Genomic DNA, 19,390 nt, shown 5'->3' with positions numbered 1-19,390 from the left:
ACGTTGTTCATGCCAAACGGAAAGTTAAGAAGCTCAGAAGATCTCTAAAATTAAAATGTACCCCTAGAACAAGGGAAGTGCTCACCAATGCCATTAATAGTATGAAGCTAAAAATGAAAAACGCTAAACATAATTACTTCACCAATATGCTCGGTTATTTTATTAGAACATCCCCTGCAAAATTCTGTAAACATTACAGCAACAAAGAACAAATCGAAAGCCAGACATCCGAGGAGGAAATCTTAAAAACCGCGAATAGTATGAAAAATAATTTCTGCTCTGTATTTACACGTGACGATGGCAATTTGTCATATCTTGAATTCAGTACGCAATACCATTTACTTCAGCCTACTGTAACAGAACAAGGTGTATTCAACTTGCTCATAAATCTAGATACAAAAAAAGTGCGGGGCTAGATGGCATACCCAATGATTTCCTCAAAAGGTATGCTGAAATAGTTTCAAAATTCTTGTGCATAATTTTTAACTATTCTTGATCAACAGGTACACTTCCTAACGAATGGAAGAAGGCAAAAATAATTCCAATACAGTTAAACCTTGATATAGCAAACTTCAACATAACGAAATCCTCAATATAACGAAATATTTAACTTTTCATAACCTCTTGTCCATTGAACACCATGTATTTAGAACCTCAATATGATGAAGTGTGTTTGTATGTGATTTTAACATAACGAAATTTCACTGCTGCCACAAAGGAATGCTGAGACAGTAAATCGAGACTTACATGGACGCAGATGGTCGGATGATTGAATTACAAGTGGCTGCTTGCAAATGGCACCTCTCAAATCAAAGAGTCACTGCCAAAGAGGAGCCGCATCATGTTCCCTATAAAGTCCAAGTGATAAGATTCTACTGCCGCCACGCACTTTGTGCTGTAGGTGTTAGTGAAAATGTGCGAGGGGGAGACAGAGATGGTGGCTCCACGAGTGCCACCTTCCCGTGCGAGCAAAGGGAAAGAGAGGGAGGAGAGCCAGCTCACGGTAACACGATCAAGTGCGCATGAGGGGCCGAGGGGGAGGGTAAGTTGGCGTGTGTCTCGATTTCTGGCACATGTCTGGGCTGTGGCTCCACGTGGCTGTAAGCGCAGCTGAACGCATGCACAGCCGTGTGTCTTGCTTCAGAGGTAATCTGCCATGTGTGCAAAGGGTGGGTGTGCCCAGGCAGGGGCGTGGCACCATGTATGCTGTCTTTCGGTGCGTTTAGTATTGGAGGATACATAATCTCAAGTTTCTATAACCCGTTGGAGCAAGAGGCAGACGAAGCATTTGCTCCTTGCCACCATAGAGTTTCTAAATAAATACCCTAAAGGGAAATGTGGCGCTAGTGCCGGCAGGGCCTCTCCTGAGCGTTGCCTCAACCTACATGGGAATGATGGGAAGTACAGGATTCAGATTGACTTTGATCTTTAGACTAGTGGTGTTTGCTTGCGGCGCAGTAAACGAAGCTATACTCAATTATTATCTCGTAAAATCTAATTTTATTTCAGTAGTATCTTATATAATGCACAGCACATTACATAAACTTTGTATGACTTTGAGATTGAAGCACGGTTTACCACCAGGGCACACCAGGGTATGCATTCTTCTGCAATTCTGTTCCCGATTTAGCGCTAAAGAATAGTTGTTTATTTATTTTTACAACAGCAATAACAACCATGCATGTACTTATATAATACTCATCAAGTATTTATGGAAATAAAAATTTTGTAGTAGGAGAAAGGGTTGCACCTTTGAGAGGAATGCTACAAGTACGTTTGCTACGACGCCTGCTCGCTGCGAATGCAAGACTTCTCGCAGACGACAGGCACTTGCGAACTCTCTCGCTCTTTCGAAAGGCTGTGCCAGCTGTCACAATTTCTGAACGTGTTCAAGTATCTTTAAGCACATCTGCTGCAGTACTAGCTAGGACGCCTGTGGCTTGCTACGAGTATGCTTAATTATATTTTATATAATGAAGTACACTTCCGAAGTGTGGGCCAGCAGCTGTTAAGGCGTGGCTTTGCACTTACCCATTTTGTGACAGCTGACTACAGCCAGGAAGCAGCAACCTTTCCTACCACAAGTAAGTTTGTGTTCTCAAAGGTCCTGAAACACACATTTCAATGAGCACATAAACGAGCAATGCATAATGAAGCCCTCAATCAAATTTGATTGTCAAGCCACAAGAAGTACAACTGTCTGTGTCTTGTATCAGTAGTGCCTTCTTTTTGCTCTTCTGACGTTTCATAAAGCACGTAACGCTACAGCGCCAACCTAACACACTTAACAAACCAAGGTCAAAACGGTCAAAGCACATTCTTCCAATGTTTACGAGGCCGTCGCTTTCTCATCAGGGCTTTGACACCACACCACGACAAACATCGGCCCAGCCGCTGGCCCAGCGTACTATCGCCACTTCGCGCAACAGAAAAAAGGCACAGCGCAATTGCGTTGCACTGTCCCACTGCGGGTTATAGCAATTGCGCTTGGAGCGAAACCAAAACTGCCAAAAATACCTTGCCAGTCAACAGAACACCAATCCGTATCCTGTACTTCCCATCATTCCCATGATAGTTGAACGATCGCAGAGCTGCTATTCCCTCTAGCTATTGTGATATGAAACTCAATGCTCCCCGTTGTCGGCGCTTTTCATGACAGAGTCGCTCCACTGCACCCGAAAGCGTGGCTGGCTTTGCTTAATTCATACCACTGATGTGACGATATTGTCGATGTGGCATCAAGCCGTCTCATTCATTGCCGACTCCCAAATTCATCAAAATAGTGTTCTCATTCAATCTTGCTTTTCTTTATTGTCTAATGATTTGGAAAATTCTGTGGCCCCTTTCCTTGTAAGGAAAATTGACCGGTGACTGTACTTATTTGCATAAAAGGTCGAATTTCAATGCAGTGAAATTTTAATATAACGAAGCAAATTTTAGATTTTGCCGACTTCATTATATCGAGGTTTAACTGTACATAAATCAGGTACAAAAACGTTCCTCCAATTATAGACCCATATTATTGACTTTGTTCTCGCTCCCATTTTATTTCTAATTTTCATAAATGACTTGCCTACTGAAATTAACGTAAAGATACGACTGTTTGCAGACGACTGTATTTTGTATCATGAAATTAATTCAGAAGCAGAGCACATCATACTAAACAGCGCCTTAGAAGCCATAGGCAGGTGGTGCACTTATTGGGGCAAATGAATCTGAATATACAAAGAAGCGCTCTCCTTCAAATAACAAGAAAGAAAACAAGGTCTGTGTACCATTACCAAGTAAAGGATTCTGTATTACCTTCAGTAGAACACTAGGACTTACCATAATGCATGACCTTTGATGGAGTTGTCACATAGAGCAGGTAACCTCAAGAGCTTTCAAACTTCTGATGTACATACAATGCCAGCTCTGCTTGCCTTCTTCTGACATTAAACTATTAGCTTACACTACTTATGCAAGAGCAAGTTCAGAATATGGCACTATTGCGTGGCTCCCGTACAAGATACGAACAAACTAGAAAGAATACAAAGGAAGGCGGTTAGGATTATATTTAATAAATAATTACAACACAGCTTTTAAAAACTGCAGGACTATGGCCACTGAAGTATCGAGCGAAATTCATTAGCATGAAAGTTTTGTACCAAATAATCAACTGCCAGATAAACATTGACCCATCCAAATATGTATCCAAATCTACAGCCAGAAAAACTAGACAAAACCATGACCAAAAACTAACAGAATATTCGTTTCACGCAATGTTTTCAATTTTTTTTTTCTCTTGCTACTAGAGAATGGAACAGCTTAGACCCTTCTGCTACTAAACTTACAATGTTAGACTTATTTTTGAAAATGCTGCAGGATTACATTGACAATGAATTTTGTATCTGTTAGATTTTGTTCAATCTTACCATTCATTTTATTTCTTTGACATATTTCGTTTCTCTCATGCTGTTCATATTTTATACCTATTCTTGTATACTATTCTTGTATACTATTCTTGCACATGCCCCTCCTGCAATGATCCCGCATAGGATTGGCAGTATGTGAAATAAATGAATGAATGAATTAGTGTGATTTTCTACTGTCTTCCAGTGCGCAATCATGCTCTATGTACTGCTTGCGTCTGCCTCAGTATTCGCGTAGCACTGACTTATACTGCTAGTCAGCTGTTCAACGCGCAAAATTATGTGCTGCTTGAAACAAGACAAACACAACAGCTTGTGCGCGATGCCGTCAGTGGAAGTGCACCGTGTAGCAATAAAGGGAGGGGAAAAAAAAAGTGAAGGCGGGGCCCATGACATATGCATCACGCGATCCTCGAGCTCCAGTATGGGAGAACGAAGGGAAGGAATTTTGCTTGCGAAAGCTAGATGAGGCAAGTGGAGAGAGTGTCTCTCTTGGCAGTGGCCCTCGCCTCTTGAAATCATGGGTCGCGGTGCTGAAGTATTTATATCTCGGCTATTAATGGAACCAATTTGAAAAATTCTTGCAGCAGAACACTCTCTAGAGTGCATGTAACAACTTCCAGTGTATAACCGAAACTTGCTATGTGGCGTGGTGAGGGGCCCTTTAAAGGGGCCCTGAACCAGAACTTGGGCTTGGTGAAAAAAACATTCTGCGGATAGCATACGCTGCTGTGAGTAGTTTACTAAACAGGCTAATGTAAGTGAAAATTTGCATTTCAAATTTCAATAAGATTTATGTACTTCCGGAAGAAGCTGACCGCCATCTGTTCACACTCGGCCACGCCCACCCATGTAGGAATTAAACTTTGCCCACAATGCTTATCGGTGTTGTAGCTCTTGTGCTCTTGTGTAGTAGCTAATTTATATTAGTTTTGAACACTCAACTAGCTTCTAACCATGGGAAGCTTAAGGTCAGACCGTACATATTCTTGCCAGCGCATGCTCACTCCTGGCCCCACTTGACTGCCTTGGAAAGCATCGCTTCGTAGTGAGCTATTGACAGCGTTTCAAGATGCACAATTTGGATGTGGCTACTTTCTGTCGGTCTTGCTGGTACAGGACAAAACAACTCCATACCACATAGCATGGCCACACTGGAGATCATGAGCGAGAGCATGCACTTCAGCCGTGTCATACGCGCCACAGTTGGCCACTACAGTTGCATGTAGCTAATGTAGCTGTGGCTGCTCCATAGCGTAGATACCGCGGCCGCCGCAGCGTGCCACGACGAGCCCACTTGCTGGGCTCGCTGTGGCTTGCCGAGGACAATTGCATGCTCTGATTGGTCTCTGTGTGTGACGTGTTTCCAGGCGCATGGCGAGCTGGCTTGATCGCCATTATCTGACATACAGGTTGTCTACTTTCCAAGTTGCACACCTTCGAGATGTGTCGCCATCATGCCATCATCAATTTGTCTTCTGTATAGTTTGGTGTGTTAAATGTGGCCTGCAGCAGCACACTGATCAGCTATTGCTGCAGCGCATGCACACATGTGCACGGTGAGAGTGCACTTTTGTATTTGGTGAAGGCGCAAACTCGGCATGCTCACTGCAGTGCACTTGAACTGTAAGCCAGCATGCTGCTGGCCAGCGAAGTTGGCACACGTTGCACTCTGCTCTTGTGGCTTTAGCATGCGATATGACATATTCTATTCCCACGCCAACCATGCCTAAAGTGCCAAAGCATGCTGAGCACCACTGTTCATGCTGAATGCACTGCATGCTAGACCCTCAAGACTGTATAGCATCAAATTTTCGCCGGCGTAGTGTAGCTGCGCCACACGTGGCACACATCTGCGTCGCGCCAGAGTATATCCACGTCTTTAGCTGACGTGCATGCTGCCGATGTACTCGCTTGAGCGAATATAGAGGCATTTTGCTCCATGCTCTAAAATTGTGTTATCGCCTTAGAGATAAGCACGAAAGGAAATGTGTTGCTCATGCAACTCGGAGTGCGAAAACACAGCCATGCATAGCTATCTAGTACACTGTAGCACAGCTAAGGGATGATACATTGTGGAGGCAATGTGAACTCAATTGTAAGTTGAGGGATAGCCTCTGAGTTTAGTGCATCATAGGTGCCAAAATCAGAAGTAGTGGCATCTATGTGAACATCCGAAATCAAATTTGAACCACACACCATATACATTCAGTAGGCGGAGCGTTGTTGGTACGTCCTGCTTTGCCGTAGCCTTTGCAGTGCAAGGCATTGGAGGAGGAGGAGGAGGAGCGCCGCGTAAGGGATCAAAGGCATTCTCTGATTGCCAATAACTCTGCTTCTGCTGAACACATTGAAGTACTTTTTGCTGCAAAGTATTTATGAAGTAGTCTTTTTCAATTCAAATGCATTTCTCGATTTCACTAAAAAGTTTCAGTGCCCCTATAAATGCAGAATCAAATTTGGGACCATATTCAGTAGAACTCTTGCACATTCTCTTTCAGTTCTGTAGCTTTGGGCTGCATTGCCACTAAAGGTTGTTTACAACTATGCATGTTAAAATTTTATTTAAAAATTTCTTTCATACCTGTGGTCATTTTATCTGCAGTTTTAATGTGAAGCATTATGCAACACTGTAGAACTCGAAAAATGCTTCCTCACAGTGAATATTTCACTGATGTGAAATTTGCTGTATCTGGTTTCACCTGTTTTGATGGCCCTACAAGAGACTACTGTAGTCTCATGAGTGTTTCTCCTTCCTTCCTTTATATCGTGCAGGCAACTGGAGCAGCCAATAGTGCTCCAAGCAAGGTTGGTGGAAAAAGTAAAAGCTGTCGAACCAAGTTTTCCACAAAGTAAGATGATCAGTGTTTTCACTCGGCATACAGTAGGAGCAGCTATATTCAGAGTTGCGACACAGCCACGGTGCTTTCGAGTCCACATCTAAGATAAAATTCTTGCACAGAATGTGTGTGCTTCATTCAGAGTTTTTAATACGTACATAATCTTATTAAACAAATATGATGAATCTGTTGCTTGCTGTGTTTCCTAAACAATAATTTTAGTGGTTCTCTAATATCCAGTAATTATATGTAAACTTGAGTTAATTGCACTACTAACATGACTAACTTTTTACATGAATTTCACATGAGCACTTGATGCTCTGTAGTGCTGTACATTTTGCTATTTCATGCTGTGCATTGCCTCTGTAAAATGAAGCATTTCTTAAGATCATCTTTATCATTGCTTTCTGGAACCACAGCTTGTGTTCTAAAAACGCAGATGGCCAAAGAGCTCATTCTACTGCTGGTGTATGACATAAAGCAAGCTTACTTGCTGGCTAATGAGCAAACCGTTTAAAGTGTTATGCAACATGTGAACGTACATGGTGGCAGGTAAACAGTTTGTGCCAGACTGCTGGTGTATGACATAAAGCAAGCTTACTTGCTGGCTAATGAGCAAACCGTTCAAAGTGTTGTGCAACATGTGAACGTACATGGTGGCAGGTAAACAGTTTGTGCCAGTTATCTAAGCTCACACACATTGGTAATGTCAAAGCGTGGCTACATTTTTCATGCATGCAGTAACAGGCTTGCATAGTCAGCACCTCACACATGCAGTGGAGCAACGAGAAGACAGAGGGTTAACCGAGAGGCCCAATTTTTATTAATCAAATCATGAGAAGCCAACAAACAGACACCAAGGAAAACATAGGGGAATTCACTTGTACTTACTAATTCAATTAAAAAAATTGTAAATTAATGGCAATGATAGTAGATGAAAAAACAGCTTGCCATAGGTGGGGAACGATCCCACGTCTTCACATTACTCCTGCGATGCGACCTGCGGCAAGTTGTTTTTTCATCACTCACATCGCATGCGTAATGCGAAGACGTGAGATTGTTCTCCACCTGTGGCAAGTTGCTTTTTAATCCACTTTCTTTGCCATTAATTTATCATTTCTTCAATTGAATTAGTAAATACAAGTAATTTTCCCTATGTTTTTCTTGGTGTTTTTGTTTGTTGGGGGGGGGGGGGGCTTCTCAGGATATGCAGGGGAGCAGTCTTTATACTGTAAGTGGGCATAAAATGCACATTAATGCAGCTGTTGTCTTTTGAGGCACTGTTCTTTACCTGTTTGCTTGTACTTTTTTCTTTCTTAGCATGCCAGAAGTGTGCAGGGAAGCTGAGGTAAGATGATTTTTCTGTTATGGTACACAAGGCACACAATGCCACATGTTCTCAATAGTAGCTATTAATATGAAGCTTTAGACGATCAAATTCCGTGAAACTGACAGCAATTGCTAAAGATATATAGACTTCATACTTTGGCTACTGGAACTTTGAAGATTCGGCCGCAATGTCCAGTCAGCGATGGCTTTGGAAATTGAGTGGGGCAAGGCAGCTGATTGCTTCAGCAATGAGCGATTGCCATACGAGCCTTCCCTCATCCCTCATCTTTAAAGCACTTCTTATACCTGTGACATTAAACCCATGGTATAAAGAACACAGTGAGGCAGACATTAGTCTTAAGTAATTTGCAAAAGCAGCAGTATTAAACATGTAAGAGAGGTCTACAGCAAACTGAAACATTAAAACAGGTGAGCTTTAACATTTACATGAATTAGCGCAATTCAGAAAGAGTGAAGGAAACAAAATGAACATGATGAAACAGGAGACAGGGGAACACTTTAGGAGTGTTGAATTTGGCACACGAGCCTAAACTTTTTCTGCCTGGCGATTTGTTTTGCCGTTGCTTAAGGTATTAAAACAAGGCTCAATGCTCATCTTTATTTAGTTTTCCCTTACAAGCTGACGTATCTTTGGTCTTTATCCTGAAATAAAGTTCTGGTCTTTCATGAGGGGATGGGTTAGAATTGGGTACAATCATTGCTATTTCTTTACAGGATTGCTGGTATTTTTTAAAATCAGCTATTGTAAATCACCTCCTATATGAATACAACAATCGAACCCCGGCCCTCAGTCCCCAGCAGCCGTGAAGCAACTGACCACGGCGGCAGTCAGATCTGTGACGCTGCAGAGGGTGCTAAGAATACCTGGCTCCGGACAGGCCGCCATTGGAATCTGAACCTGGCAACGTTTAACGTTAGAACGTTATCTAGTGAGGCGAGTCTAGCAGTGTTATTGGAGGAATTAGAGGGTAGTAAATGGGATATAATAGGGCTCAGTGAGGTTAGGAGGACAAAAGAAGCATATACAGTGCTAAAAAGCGGGCATGCACTGTGTTACCGGGGCTTAGCAGAGAGACGAGAACTAGGAGTCGGATTCCTGATTAATAAGGAAATAGCTGGTAACATACAGGAATTCTATAGCATTAACGAGAGGGTGGCAGGTCTTGTTGTGAAACTTAATAAGAGGTACAAATTGAAGGTGGTACAAGTATATGCCCCTACATGCAGTCATGATGACCAGGAAGTCGAAAGCTTTTATGAAGACGTGGAATCGGCGATGGGTAAAGTCAAAACAAAATACACTATACTGATGGGCGACTTCAATGCCAGAGTAGGCAAGAAGCAGGCTGGAGACAAGTCAGTGGGGGAATATGGCATAGGCTCTAGGAATAGCAGAGGAGAATTATTAGTAGAGTTTGCAGAACAGAATAATATGCGGATAATGAACACCTTTTTCCGCAAGCGGGTTAGTCGAAAGTGGACGTGGAGGAGCCCAAATGGTGAGACTAGAAATGAAATCGACTTTACACTCTGCGCGAACCCTGGCATCATACAAGATGTAGACGTGCTCGGCAAGGTACGCTGCAGTGACCATAGGATGGTAAGAACTCGAATTAGCCTAGACTTGAGGAGGGAATGGAAGAAACTGGTACACAAGAAGCCAATCAATGAGTTAGCGGTAAGAGGGAAACTAGAGGAATTCCGGATCAAGCTACAGAACAGGTATTCGGCTTTAACTCAGGAAGAGGATCTTAGTGTTGAAGAAATGAACGACAATCTCATGGGCATCATTAAGGAGTGCGCAATAGAAGTCGGTGGTAACGCCGTTAGACAGGAAACCAGTAAGCTATCGCGGGAGACGAAAGATCTGATCAAGAAACGCCACTGTATGAAAGCCTCTAACCCTACAGCTAGAATAGAACTGGCAGAACTTTCGAAGTTAATCAACAAGCGTAAGACAGCGGACATCAGGAACTATAATATGGATAGAATTGAACAGGCTCTCAGGAACGGAGGAAGCCTAAAAACAGTGAAGAAGAAACTAGGAATAGGCAAGAATCAGATGTGTGCGTTAAGAGACAAAGCCGGCAATATCGTTACTAATATGGATGAGATAGTTCAAGTGGCTCAGGAGTTCTATAGAGATTTATACAGTACCAGTGGCACCCACGACGATAGTGGAAGAGAGAATAGCCTAGAGGTATTCGAAATCCCACAGGTAACGCCAGAAGAAGTAAAGAAAGCCTTAGGAGCTATGCAAAGGGGGAAGGCAGCTGGGGAGGATCAGGTAACAGCAGATTTGTTGAAGGATGGTGGTCAGATTGTTCTAGAGAAACTGGCCACCCTGTATACGCAATGCCTCATAACCTCGAGCGTACTGGAGTCTTGGAAGAACGCTAACATAATCCTAATCCATAAGAAAGGGGACGCCAAAGACTTGAAAAATTATAGACCGATCAGCTTACTGTCCGTTGCCTACAAAGTATTTACTAAGGTAATCGCAAATAGGATCAGGAACGCCTTAGACTTCTGTCAACCAAAGGACCAGGCAGGATTCCGTAAAGGCTACTCAACAATAGACCATATTCACACTATCAATCAAGTGATAGAGAAATGTGCAGAATATAACCAACCCTTATATATAGCTTTCATTGATTACGAGAAAGCGTTTGATTCAGTCGAAACCTCAGCAGTCATGGAGGCATTACGGAATCAGGGTGTAGATGAGCCATATGTAAAAATACTGGAATATATCTATAGCGGCTCCACAGCCACTGTAGTCCTCCACAAAGAAAGCAACAAAATCCCAATAAAGAAAGGCGTCAGACAGGGAGATACGATCTCTCCAATGCTATTCACAGCATGTTTACAGGAGGTATTCCGAGACCTGGAGTGGGAAGAATTGGGGATAAAAGTTGATAGAGAATACCTTAGCAACTTGCGATTCGCTGATGATATTGCCTTGCTTAGTAACTCAGGAGACCAATTGCAATGTATGCTCACTGACCTGGAGAGGCAAAGCAGAAGGGTGGGTCTGAAAATTAATCTGCAGAAAACTAAAGTAATGTTTAACAGTCTCGCAAGAGAACAGCAGTTTACGATAGGTAGCGAGGCACTGGAAGTGGTAAGGGAATACATTTACTTAGGGCAGGTAGTGACCACGGATCCGGATCATGAGACTGAAATAACCAGAAGAATAAGAATGGGCTGGGGTGCATTTGGCAGGCATTCTCAAATCATGAACAGCAGGTTGCCACTATCCCTCAAAAGGAAAGTGTATAACAGCTGTGTGTTACCAGTACTCACATATGGGGCAGAAACCTGGAGGCTTACGAAAAGGGTTCTGCTGAAATTGAGGACGACGCAACGAGCTATGGAAAGAAGAATGATTGGTGTAACGTTAAGGGATAAGAAAAGAGCAGATTGGGTGAGGGAACAAACGCGAGTTAATGACATCTTAGTTGAAATCAAGAAAAAGAAATGGGCATGGGCAGGACATGTAATGAGGAGGGAAGATAACCGATGGTCATTAAGGGTTACGGACTGAATTCCAAGGGAAGGGAAGCGTAACAGGGGGCGGCAGAAAGAGAGGTGGGTGGATGAGATTAAGAAGTTTGCAGGGACGGCATGGCCACAATTAGTACATGACCGGGGTTGTTGGAGAAATATGGGAGAGGCCTTTGCCCTGCAGTGGGCGTAACTAGGCTGATGATGATGATGATTGTGTTTTGCTGTTGTTGATTTTGTTCTAGCTTTATAACAGCAGCTTTTTTTAAAGGAGAAGGGGCTCCACATACGTCAATGGGTTTCACATATGTCTGCAATTCCATCTTACAAAAAGGCATTGTTTTTTGCTTTTCTCACCATCTAGTTCTACTCAAAGATGCAAATACTGCCTGAATAGACATTCCTGACACCTCCTGATTATCCTCTGTGACAAACTAACAGAGATTGATCATACCTTTCTTTTTTTTACATTTTGTTCTAACTTATATAATGGAGGCCTCATATACTGAAAAGGAACTAGACCAGTGTATTGAAGAAAATTTGAAGAGAGAAAGAGCTAAATTGGTCAAGAAGAAACAAGTCAAACTAGAGGCAGTAAGGGTAAAAGCAGACAGATTCAGGCTGGTACTTGCAAACAAATATGCTGCTTTAGAACAGAGATGATTATGATGACATAGAGCTAATGAATGATACCGTAACTAGGTTGGCTCCAGAGGCAGCAATTGAAGTGGGAGGCATGGCACCAAAGCAACCAGTAGGCAAGCTCTCCCAAGTAACAAAGGACCTAATAAAGCAACAACAAAAAATGAAAGTGTCCAACTCAAGAGATAGGGTAGAATTCGCGGAACTGTCAAAACTGATCAATAAAGCGAAAATAAGGGATATTCGAAGCTATAACGTGAGAAAGACTGAAGAAGCCGTAAAAAATGAACGCAGCCTGAATTCGGTGAGAAAAAAAACTTGGCATAGGAATAATCAATGTATGCATTGAAAGATAAGCAGGGCAATATCAGCAACCTCGAAGATACAGTCGCCGACCGATTTTCCGGACTCCAAAGACATGCCCGATTATTCGGTCAGCTTCGCGGCACCGCCATTCTCCCCATAGACCATAATGTATAACAACTGCCGAAAGTTCGGACACTTTGCAACCTCTCGTCTGATTTTTCGGACACTCCTTTAGCTAACTCGGTCGAGAGCACCATGCACCGACTCTGACCCGTGCATGGTTCGACTTGCTGAACGCCATTTTTGTTTTGAACAAAGCTTCCTTGCTGCCCCACGAAGTGGCGCTACTAGAAATCCCCGCTCATCATCATCGTTTCTGCCTGGTCAGATAGAGCGGCTCTGCAGCAGTTCCGGTTTCAGCTTGTTAAGCCATGTCAAGACAATCCAGCAGCTGATTTGTTTCCTCGCGCAAGACGCTGCGAGCAGGCCGCGTTTTTCGTTTGTGCGACTGGTGTCGGCACGGTGGTGTTTGCTTTGTGTGCTGTGTCGAGGTTTCGGTGATCCAACGCGGCATACGTAAACATCGCGTCAAGGGTCTAATGGCGCCGACAGTGCCCGCGCAGACTGCGCTGGGGAATGCCGGCAAGCGGGTGCCGGGAGGCCTAAGATTTGTCGCCTTCCGATGTACTCCCTACTGACGCGGAAAATGTTCTGCCGAGACCTGCGCAGTGGTGGCATTGCGATTCCGGACACCGTCTCATTTGACAGCTTCATAGGTGCTGACACTGCTGTATTGACATGCGCAGAACTCGACGACGGCAAGATCATTCGTTAGGTTTCTGCTGCACCGCCGGACGATGACTCCGAGTCGGAAGATGACGCACCATGTGCTACGCTGCCGTCGCATGCGGAGCGTGTACAAGCAGTGACTGTGCTTTCAGCCGCCAATAGTGACCGTACGACCCTCTCCGAGATTCAGGCTTATCTGATTGCGCGTAAACGGAACAGCGTGCAACGCCGCATTCACGATTTCTTCCAAGGCTACTGCCGAGCCCGAATAAGTGCGTGGAAATAAAGGATTTCATTTTTTTTTTCTTAATCTGCTTTTTCGGACACCTGTTTATTCGGACATTTTCGCAGTCCCCGTGAGGTCCGAATAAACGGTCGGCGACTGTATAGTAAAAGCAGCGGAAGTCTATACTGACCTGTACAGTGCCCAGAGGAGTCAGGATACCTCCATTCGAAGCAGTAATGAACAGGATACAGAAACTCCTCCTACAACTAGCGATGAGGTCAGGAGGGCCTTTTAGTCCCTCCTGACCTCATCGCTAGTTAGGCCCATTATCTCATCGCTAATAGGCCCATCGCTAATAGGCCCATTAGCTTACTCCCAATATTATATAAAGTATTTACCAAAATAATCTCCACTAGAATAAGGGCAACACTGGACTTTAGTCAACCAAGGGAACAGGCTGGCTTCAGGAAGGGATACTCTACAATGGATCACATCCATGTCATCAATTGGGTTATCGAGAAATCGGCAGAGTACAATAAGCTTCTCTATATGGCTTTCATTGTTTACGAAAAAGCATTTGACTCAGTAGAGATATCAGCAGTCATAGAGGCATTACGTAATCAAGGAGTACAGAACACTTACGTAAATACCTTGGAAAATATCTACAGAGGTTCTACAGCTGCCTTAATTCTACACAAGAAAGCAGGAAGATACCTTTAAAGAAAAAGGTCAGACAGGGAGACACAATCTCTCCAATGCTATTCACTGCATGCTTAGAAGAAGTATTCAAGCTATTAAACTGGGAACGCTTAGGAGTAAAGATCGACAGCGAATATCTCAGCAACCTTTGGTTTGCCGATAACATTGTTCTATTCAGCAACAATGCAGACGAGTTGCAACAAATGATTGATGACCTTAACAGAGAGAGTGTAAGAGTGGGGTTGATTAACACGCAGAAGACATAGATAATGATGAATAGCTGAGCAAAGGAACAAGGGTTAAGGATTATCAGTCAACCTCTAGAGTTTGTGAAAGAGTATGTTTACCTAGGTCAATTAATCACAAGGAACCCTGATCATGAGAAGGAAATTCATGGAAGAATAAAAATGGGTTGGATCGCATACGGCAGACATTGTCAGCTCCTGACTAGAAGCTTACCATTATCATTGAAAAGGAAGGAGTACAATCAGTGCATTTTTCCAGTGCTGACATATGGGGCAGAGACTTGGACACTGACAAAGAAGCTTGAGAACAAATTAAGAACCGCGCAAAGAGCGATGGAACGAAGATTGCTAGGCATAATGTTAAGAGACAGAAAGAGAGCGGTTTGGATCGGAGAGCAAACGGGTATAGACGATGTTCCAATTGACATCAAGAGGAAAAAATGGAGCTGGGCAGGTCATGTAATGCACCAGTTAGATAACCGTTGGACCATTAGGGTTACAGAATGGGTACCAACAGAAGGAAAATGCAATCAAGGAGGACAGAAGGCTAGGTGGAGCAATGAAATTAGGAAATTCGCGGGCGCTAGTTGGAATCGGTTGGCGCAGGACAGGGGTAATTGGAGATCGCAGGGAGGGGCCTTCGTCCTGCAGTGGACACAAAACAGGATGATGATGATGATGATGAGCAAGTTATCAGTTTCGCTTTGTGGGAAAGAATTATAGCTTTACATCTGTACATTTTTCTTTAGCCTGTATTCCTCTTCATGTAGATCTGCTGAGAATGGAGAAATGCACTCGGTCACCATTCGTAGGTAAACTATTTATTCAGAAAACTCAAGTGGAGCCGCCACTGGTAGACTGTCGCCGCAAAACATGGAAATCGAGCAAATGGCACACACCGGGCATGCCCACTGTGTCCTCCTTGGCTTTGTTATTGCAGCCAACACACTTAAATGCCTGGTACAGATTTATTTATTTTTCTTAAGTTACAAGGTTTTGTTTTCTTATTCTTTTTGATCTACGTAAAAGGCTCTGTGTTGCACATGTTCACTTTTTATCTTCATCAAAAAAAAATGTTTTTTTTTTTTTTTCAATATCAAAGTATACAGTGGGGGGTCCTAGCTAACATGGATGGAGCTTTAAAAAAATGTGAAAATGAAACTAAATAGATATTCTTCACAGCTGAGTTTAGAAGCCGCCAGTAATTTTTTACAACTAAATTAGATAATTGACATAGCTCATTAATTACTATCCTAATTGACATCAATTAAGTTGTAGGCAATTATAAGAAACGTTGAGTTAGTATGGTTGCAGCAAAATACAGTTAGTGTGCTTAATTTTTCCAGCTGAAAAACAAAGCCCACAAGACATGAAAAATACTATGCGCATAGCTGCCAACTTTGACAACTTTATTGTAAAATGTCTGAAATTTGTAGCATGTTTACGATTTTCATATAGACGCTAGTGGTTTTACAAATTCTTTATTTGCGTGCAGCTTAGGGCAGTATCTAATTTTAAAAATTCAAATACTGTAATCGACCAATTTTTAAAAGCCAGATTTCACGGTCTCACTCAATTATTTGGACACATACCCACAGCAGCGCCACCCGCTCCACTGAACCCTTGTATAACTGCAACCACATTTTCAGGTGCTGTTGCGTGAATGTTTCAAGAATAAACCTCATGAATATTTCTATCTGTGACGCAGATCATCTAGCTGCAAATATAGAGTGTGCCTGTTTACAGCTTTCCTACAGAACGAAAGCTGCAAAATATTTTAATAAATGATCCACATCTTAAGTACCAAAGCAATTTTTAGTATTTTGAACCAAAATTTTGTATTTTGGGGCTTGGACCGTACCATTTCCAAAGTTTAAAGTTGGCAGGTATGCACGTGATTATGCACCCACCTGCGCCAGAAAGCAGCTTCTAGGAATGGTACAGCCGCACCAGTTGTGCCAAAATGCTACATTTGCGACTGGCTGCACCAAGCTGCACCAGAACCATAAAAATGTCTCAAATTGCACCCAATCACCAATGGTTTGCATTTAGGCCAGTCTTAGAGGAAGTGGGTAAATGGCATGGGTTTTGTCAACTTCATTCTCAGGATGTTGGGAATTGCAGCAGTCATACGTTGAGTATCATGTCATTCTAATCTACATTCCGATGCACTCTTGCACAGTCACATTAGCGCACCCGTGAAATTGTGTTTGTGTTTTGTTGAGGGCCTATGATCTCCATATCTTCATGCTTATGCTGTGAGATGCGAACACGTGTATGACAGGAGGCAAGCGAATATTCCTGCTGGTAGACTAAATGAGCTCTCCTTGCTTGGTTAAAGTGTCCCTGAGATGGTTTGGACAAATTTTGTAGATGTGTATTGTACAGCTACAGTAAAACATTCATGGCACAAGTTAAGTGAAGTGTCTCATATTAATGGCGCTATGAACAACTACAAGTTACCCTCCTCCCTAGCCGTTCTTTTCCTCTCAACTCATTTGCTGAACCACCCGCCGTGGTTGCTCAGTGGCTATGGTGTTGGGCTGCTGAGCACGAGGTCGCGGGATCGAATCCCGGCCACGGCGGCCGCATTTCGATGGGGGCGAAATGCGAAAACACCCGTGTGCTTAGATTTAGGTGCACGTTAAAGAACCCCAGGTGGTAAAAATTTCCGGAGTCCTCCACTACGGCGTGCCTCATAATCAGAAAGTGGTTTTGGCACGTAAAACCCCAGATATTATTATTATTATTATATCATTTGCTGAACCAACGGGGCTGAGCTCCACCTTCACGGGCTCTGCGTCATGATGTGATGTCATGTCGTCTACTTCCGGTGTCTTGGAGCCAGCCTGTGAAGCCTCTCCAACCTCTCCTCTAGCCACGTGAGTTGCGAAAATTACGTCGCAGCATCAAGCGTGTCCAGTATACCGGTAAATGCACGCGAGCTGGGTGTTCTGGCAAATAGGTGAAGGTGTAAATGGGAGAAGCCTGCACAGGGCAGCCACTTACCTGGTGGCGCAGAGGAGCTAATATTGCTGTAACGAAGTGTAAAACATTTCAAACATTTAAAAAGACAATTCATGATTATGCTGCTGCCAAAAATTTCCACTGGCAGTAAAGTAGAATGCACTCAGTTACTGCTATATTAGCTCTGTGTTTGTCTGGTTGAGCTATGCATCAACGGGTGGCTGCACCCTGCAGGCCTCTCACATTTGCACCTCAGCACACCCAGCAAAACACCCAGTCCGTCTGCATTTACCGGAATAATGGACACTCTAAAACTCTTCATTGTGGTAGTAATCCTCCGGCATGAAGTGATGGCCACAAATGCATAGATCCTGGCACTGTTTGGATACCAACAGGCTGATGCACTGCAGCCACTTCACTCACCTATTGCTTTGCAGTAGGACACAATGTCACAGCTTGACAAGTCACCACTTCCTAGATTTGCAGCCACAATGTAGCAAGCGCGATTCATGGTCCTCGTGAAAAAAACACCTCAAGACCAACACTCACCGCACAGCTCACGTCAATATGGAGCACGTTGTAACACAAGCAGACGACACTTGCTGTGTGCCGGAAATGCTTCAGTGTAGCGATAAATTGTTGTTGTGTATTCTCTTTCTGTTATTTTCTTTATAGCTAGGCACAATGCCACAGGTCAGGTGTTACTTTCTTTATAGAAGCCAATTAAACATTCCAGATATTACAAACAACATTTGTTCACCATAAAGTTGGAAAAATTATCAATGATGCAAAGTGGGCAACCAATCATGTAGCTCATTCGATTGAAGTCACATGCACCTGTTATGTATATTGTGACAGGGCAGCTGAAAACTTTTAAGCAGAGGCACCACTGCGATTGTTAGCAAAGCATGTTTTAAGACCTTGTAATAAAGTACACACTTTACGGGGAGCACTTAAATTTTGTCACTTAATGATCAGAAGGACCTACTCTAAAGGCTCTGTACATTTGTACAAAATCATCGAAATTATTTCACAGTGCCTTTAATAACAATTTAGATCACTCAATTCATTTTATTTGTGCATATTGTTTTGCTTACGGCGTCATGAGTAGGTGTTGTAAGATGTATGCAAAAGCTTCAAATTGGCTGTGCATTGCTTGGGAGGAACACCGTACCGGCACATAAGGCATATGTGAGTCTAAGGACATTCATTTCATAGTCATTTAAAGGGTTAACTGCTTCTGCCAAATAATGTTTTTTTTTTTCACCTAATGCTTACTAGCATCAAAAGGACATACAGTGTTTGAAACAAGGCGCATAGTTTTTGCTAACGGGAATTCCTTCGATGCAAATGTGCACTGCAATCCGTGAGTTACTGCATCACAATGGCAGTAAACATTTTTAAAGCACACCACTAGAGGCCTCTCCTCAAATTTTTGGCCATATGGTGGCCACGGTGTCTGTCTCATTTAATGAAGAAGAAGAAGAAGAAGAAGGAGAAGTTTATTTACCACATAAGTACACTGATATATACAAAGCGGTAGGGATGGCAGGATAAAAGCTGCATAACGGCAGCTTGACTAGTCCCACCTCCCCAAACAAATGAAAGAGCGAAGTGCATGAACATGTTTGTGCTGACCAAGACTGATAATGTGTGAAAGGATCTCACATTGGAAACGTATAGGTTGATAACTTACCATGAAACCATCATAATCATCATCATCATCAGCCTGGTTACGCCCACTGCAGGGCAAAGGCCTCTCCCATACTTCTCCAACAACCCCGGTCATGTACTAATTGTGGCCATGCCGTCCCTGCAAACTTCTTAATCTCATCCGCCCACCTAACTTTCTGCCGCCCCCTGCTACGCTTCCCTTCCCTTGGGATCCAGTCCGTAACCCTTAATGAC

At 43.1% G+C, this 19,390-nt stretch overlaps 1 protein-coding gene across 9 annotated transcripts in view; it reads left to right on the top strand.

Moving 5' to 3' along the window:
* Positions 1-19,390, top strand: part of LOC142564100 (uncharacterized) — a 136,673-nt gene that overhangs the window by 38,369 nt on the left and 78,914 nt on the right. For all 9 annotated transcript variants that reach the window (XM_075674996.1, XM_075674972.1, XM_075674977.1 and 6 more), the window contains 2 exons: positions 6,687-6,763; positions 8,072-8,099. In XM_075674996.1, the coding sequence (XP_075531111.1) occupies positions 6,687-6,763; positions 8,072-8,099 (105 nt within the window). The remainder of the gene's footprint in view (positions 1-6,686; positions 6,764-8,071; positions 8,100-19,390) is intronic.

Source organism: Dermacentor variabilis, chromosome 1 (genome assembly GCF_050947875.1).
Source record: "Dermacentor variabilis isolate Ectoservices chromosome 1, ASM5094787v1, whole genome shotgun sequence".
NCBI classification, from domain to species: domain Eukaryota; kingdom Metazoa; phylum Arthropoda; class Arachnida; order Ixodida; family Ixodidae; genus Dermacentor; species Dermacentor variabilis.
The sequence above is the reverse complement of the archived record's forward strand: the minus strand, read 5'-3'. Positions and strand labels throughout refer to the sequence as shown.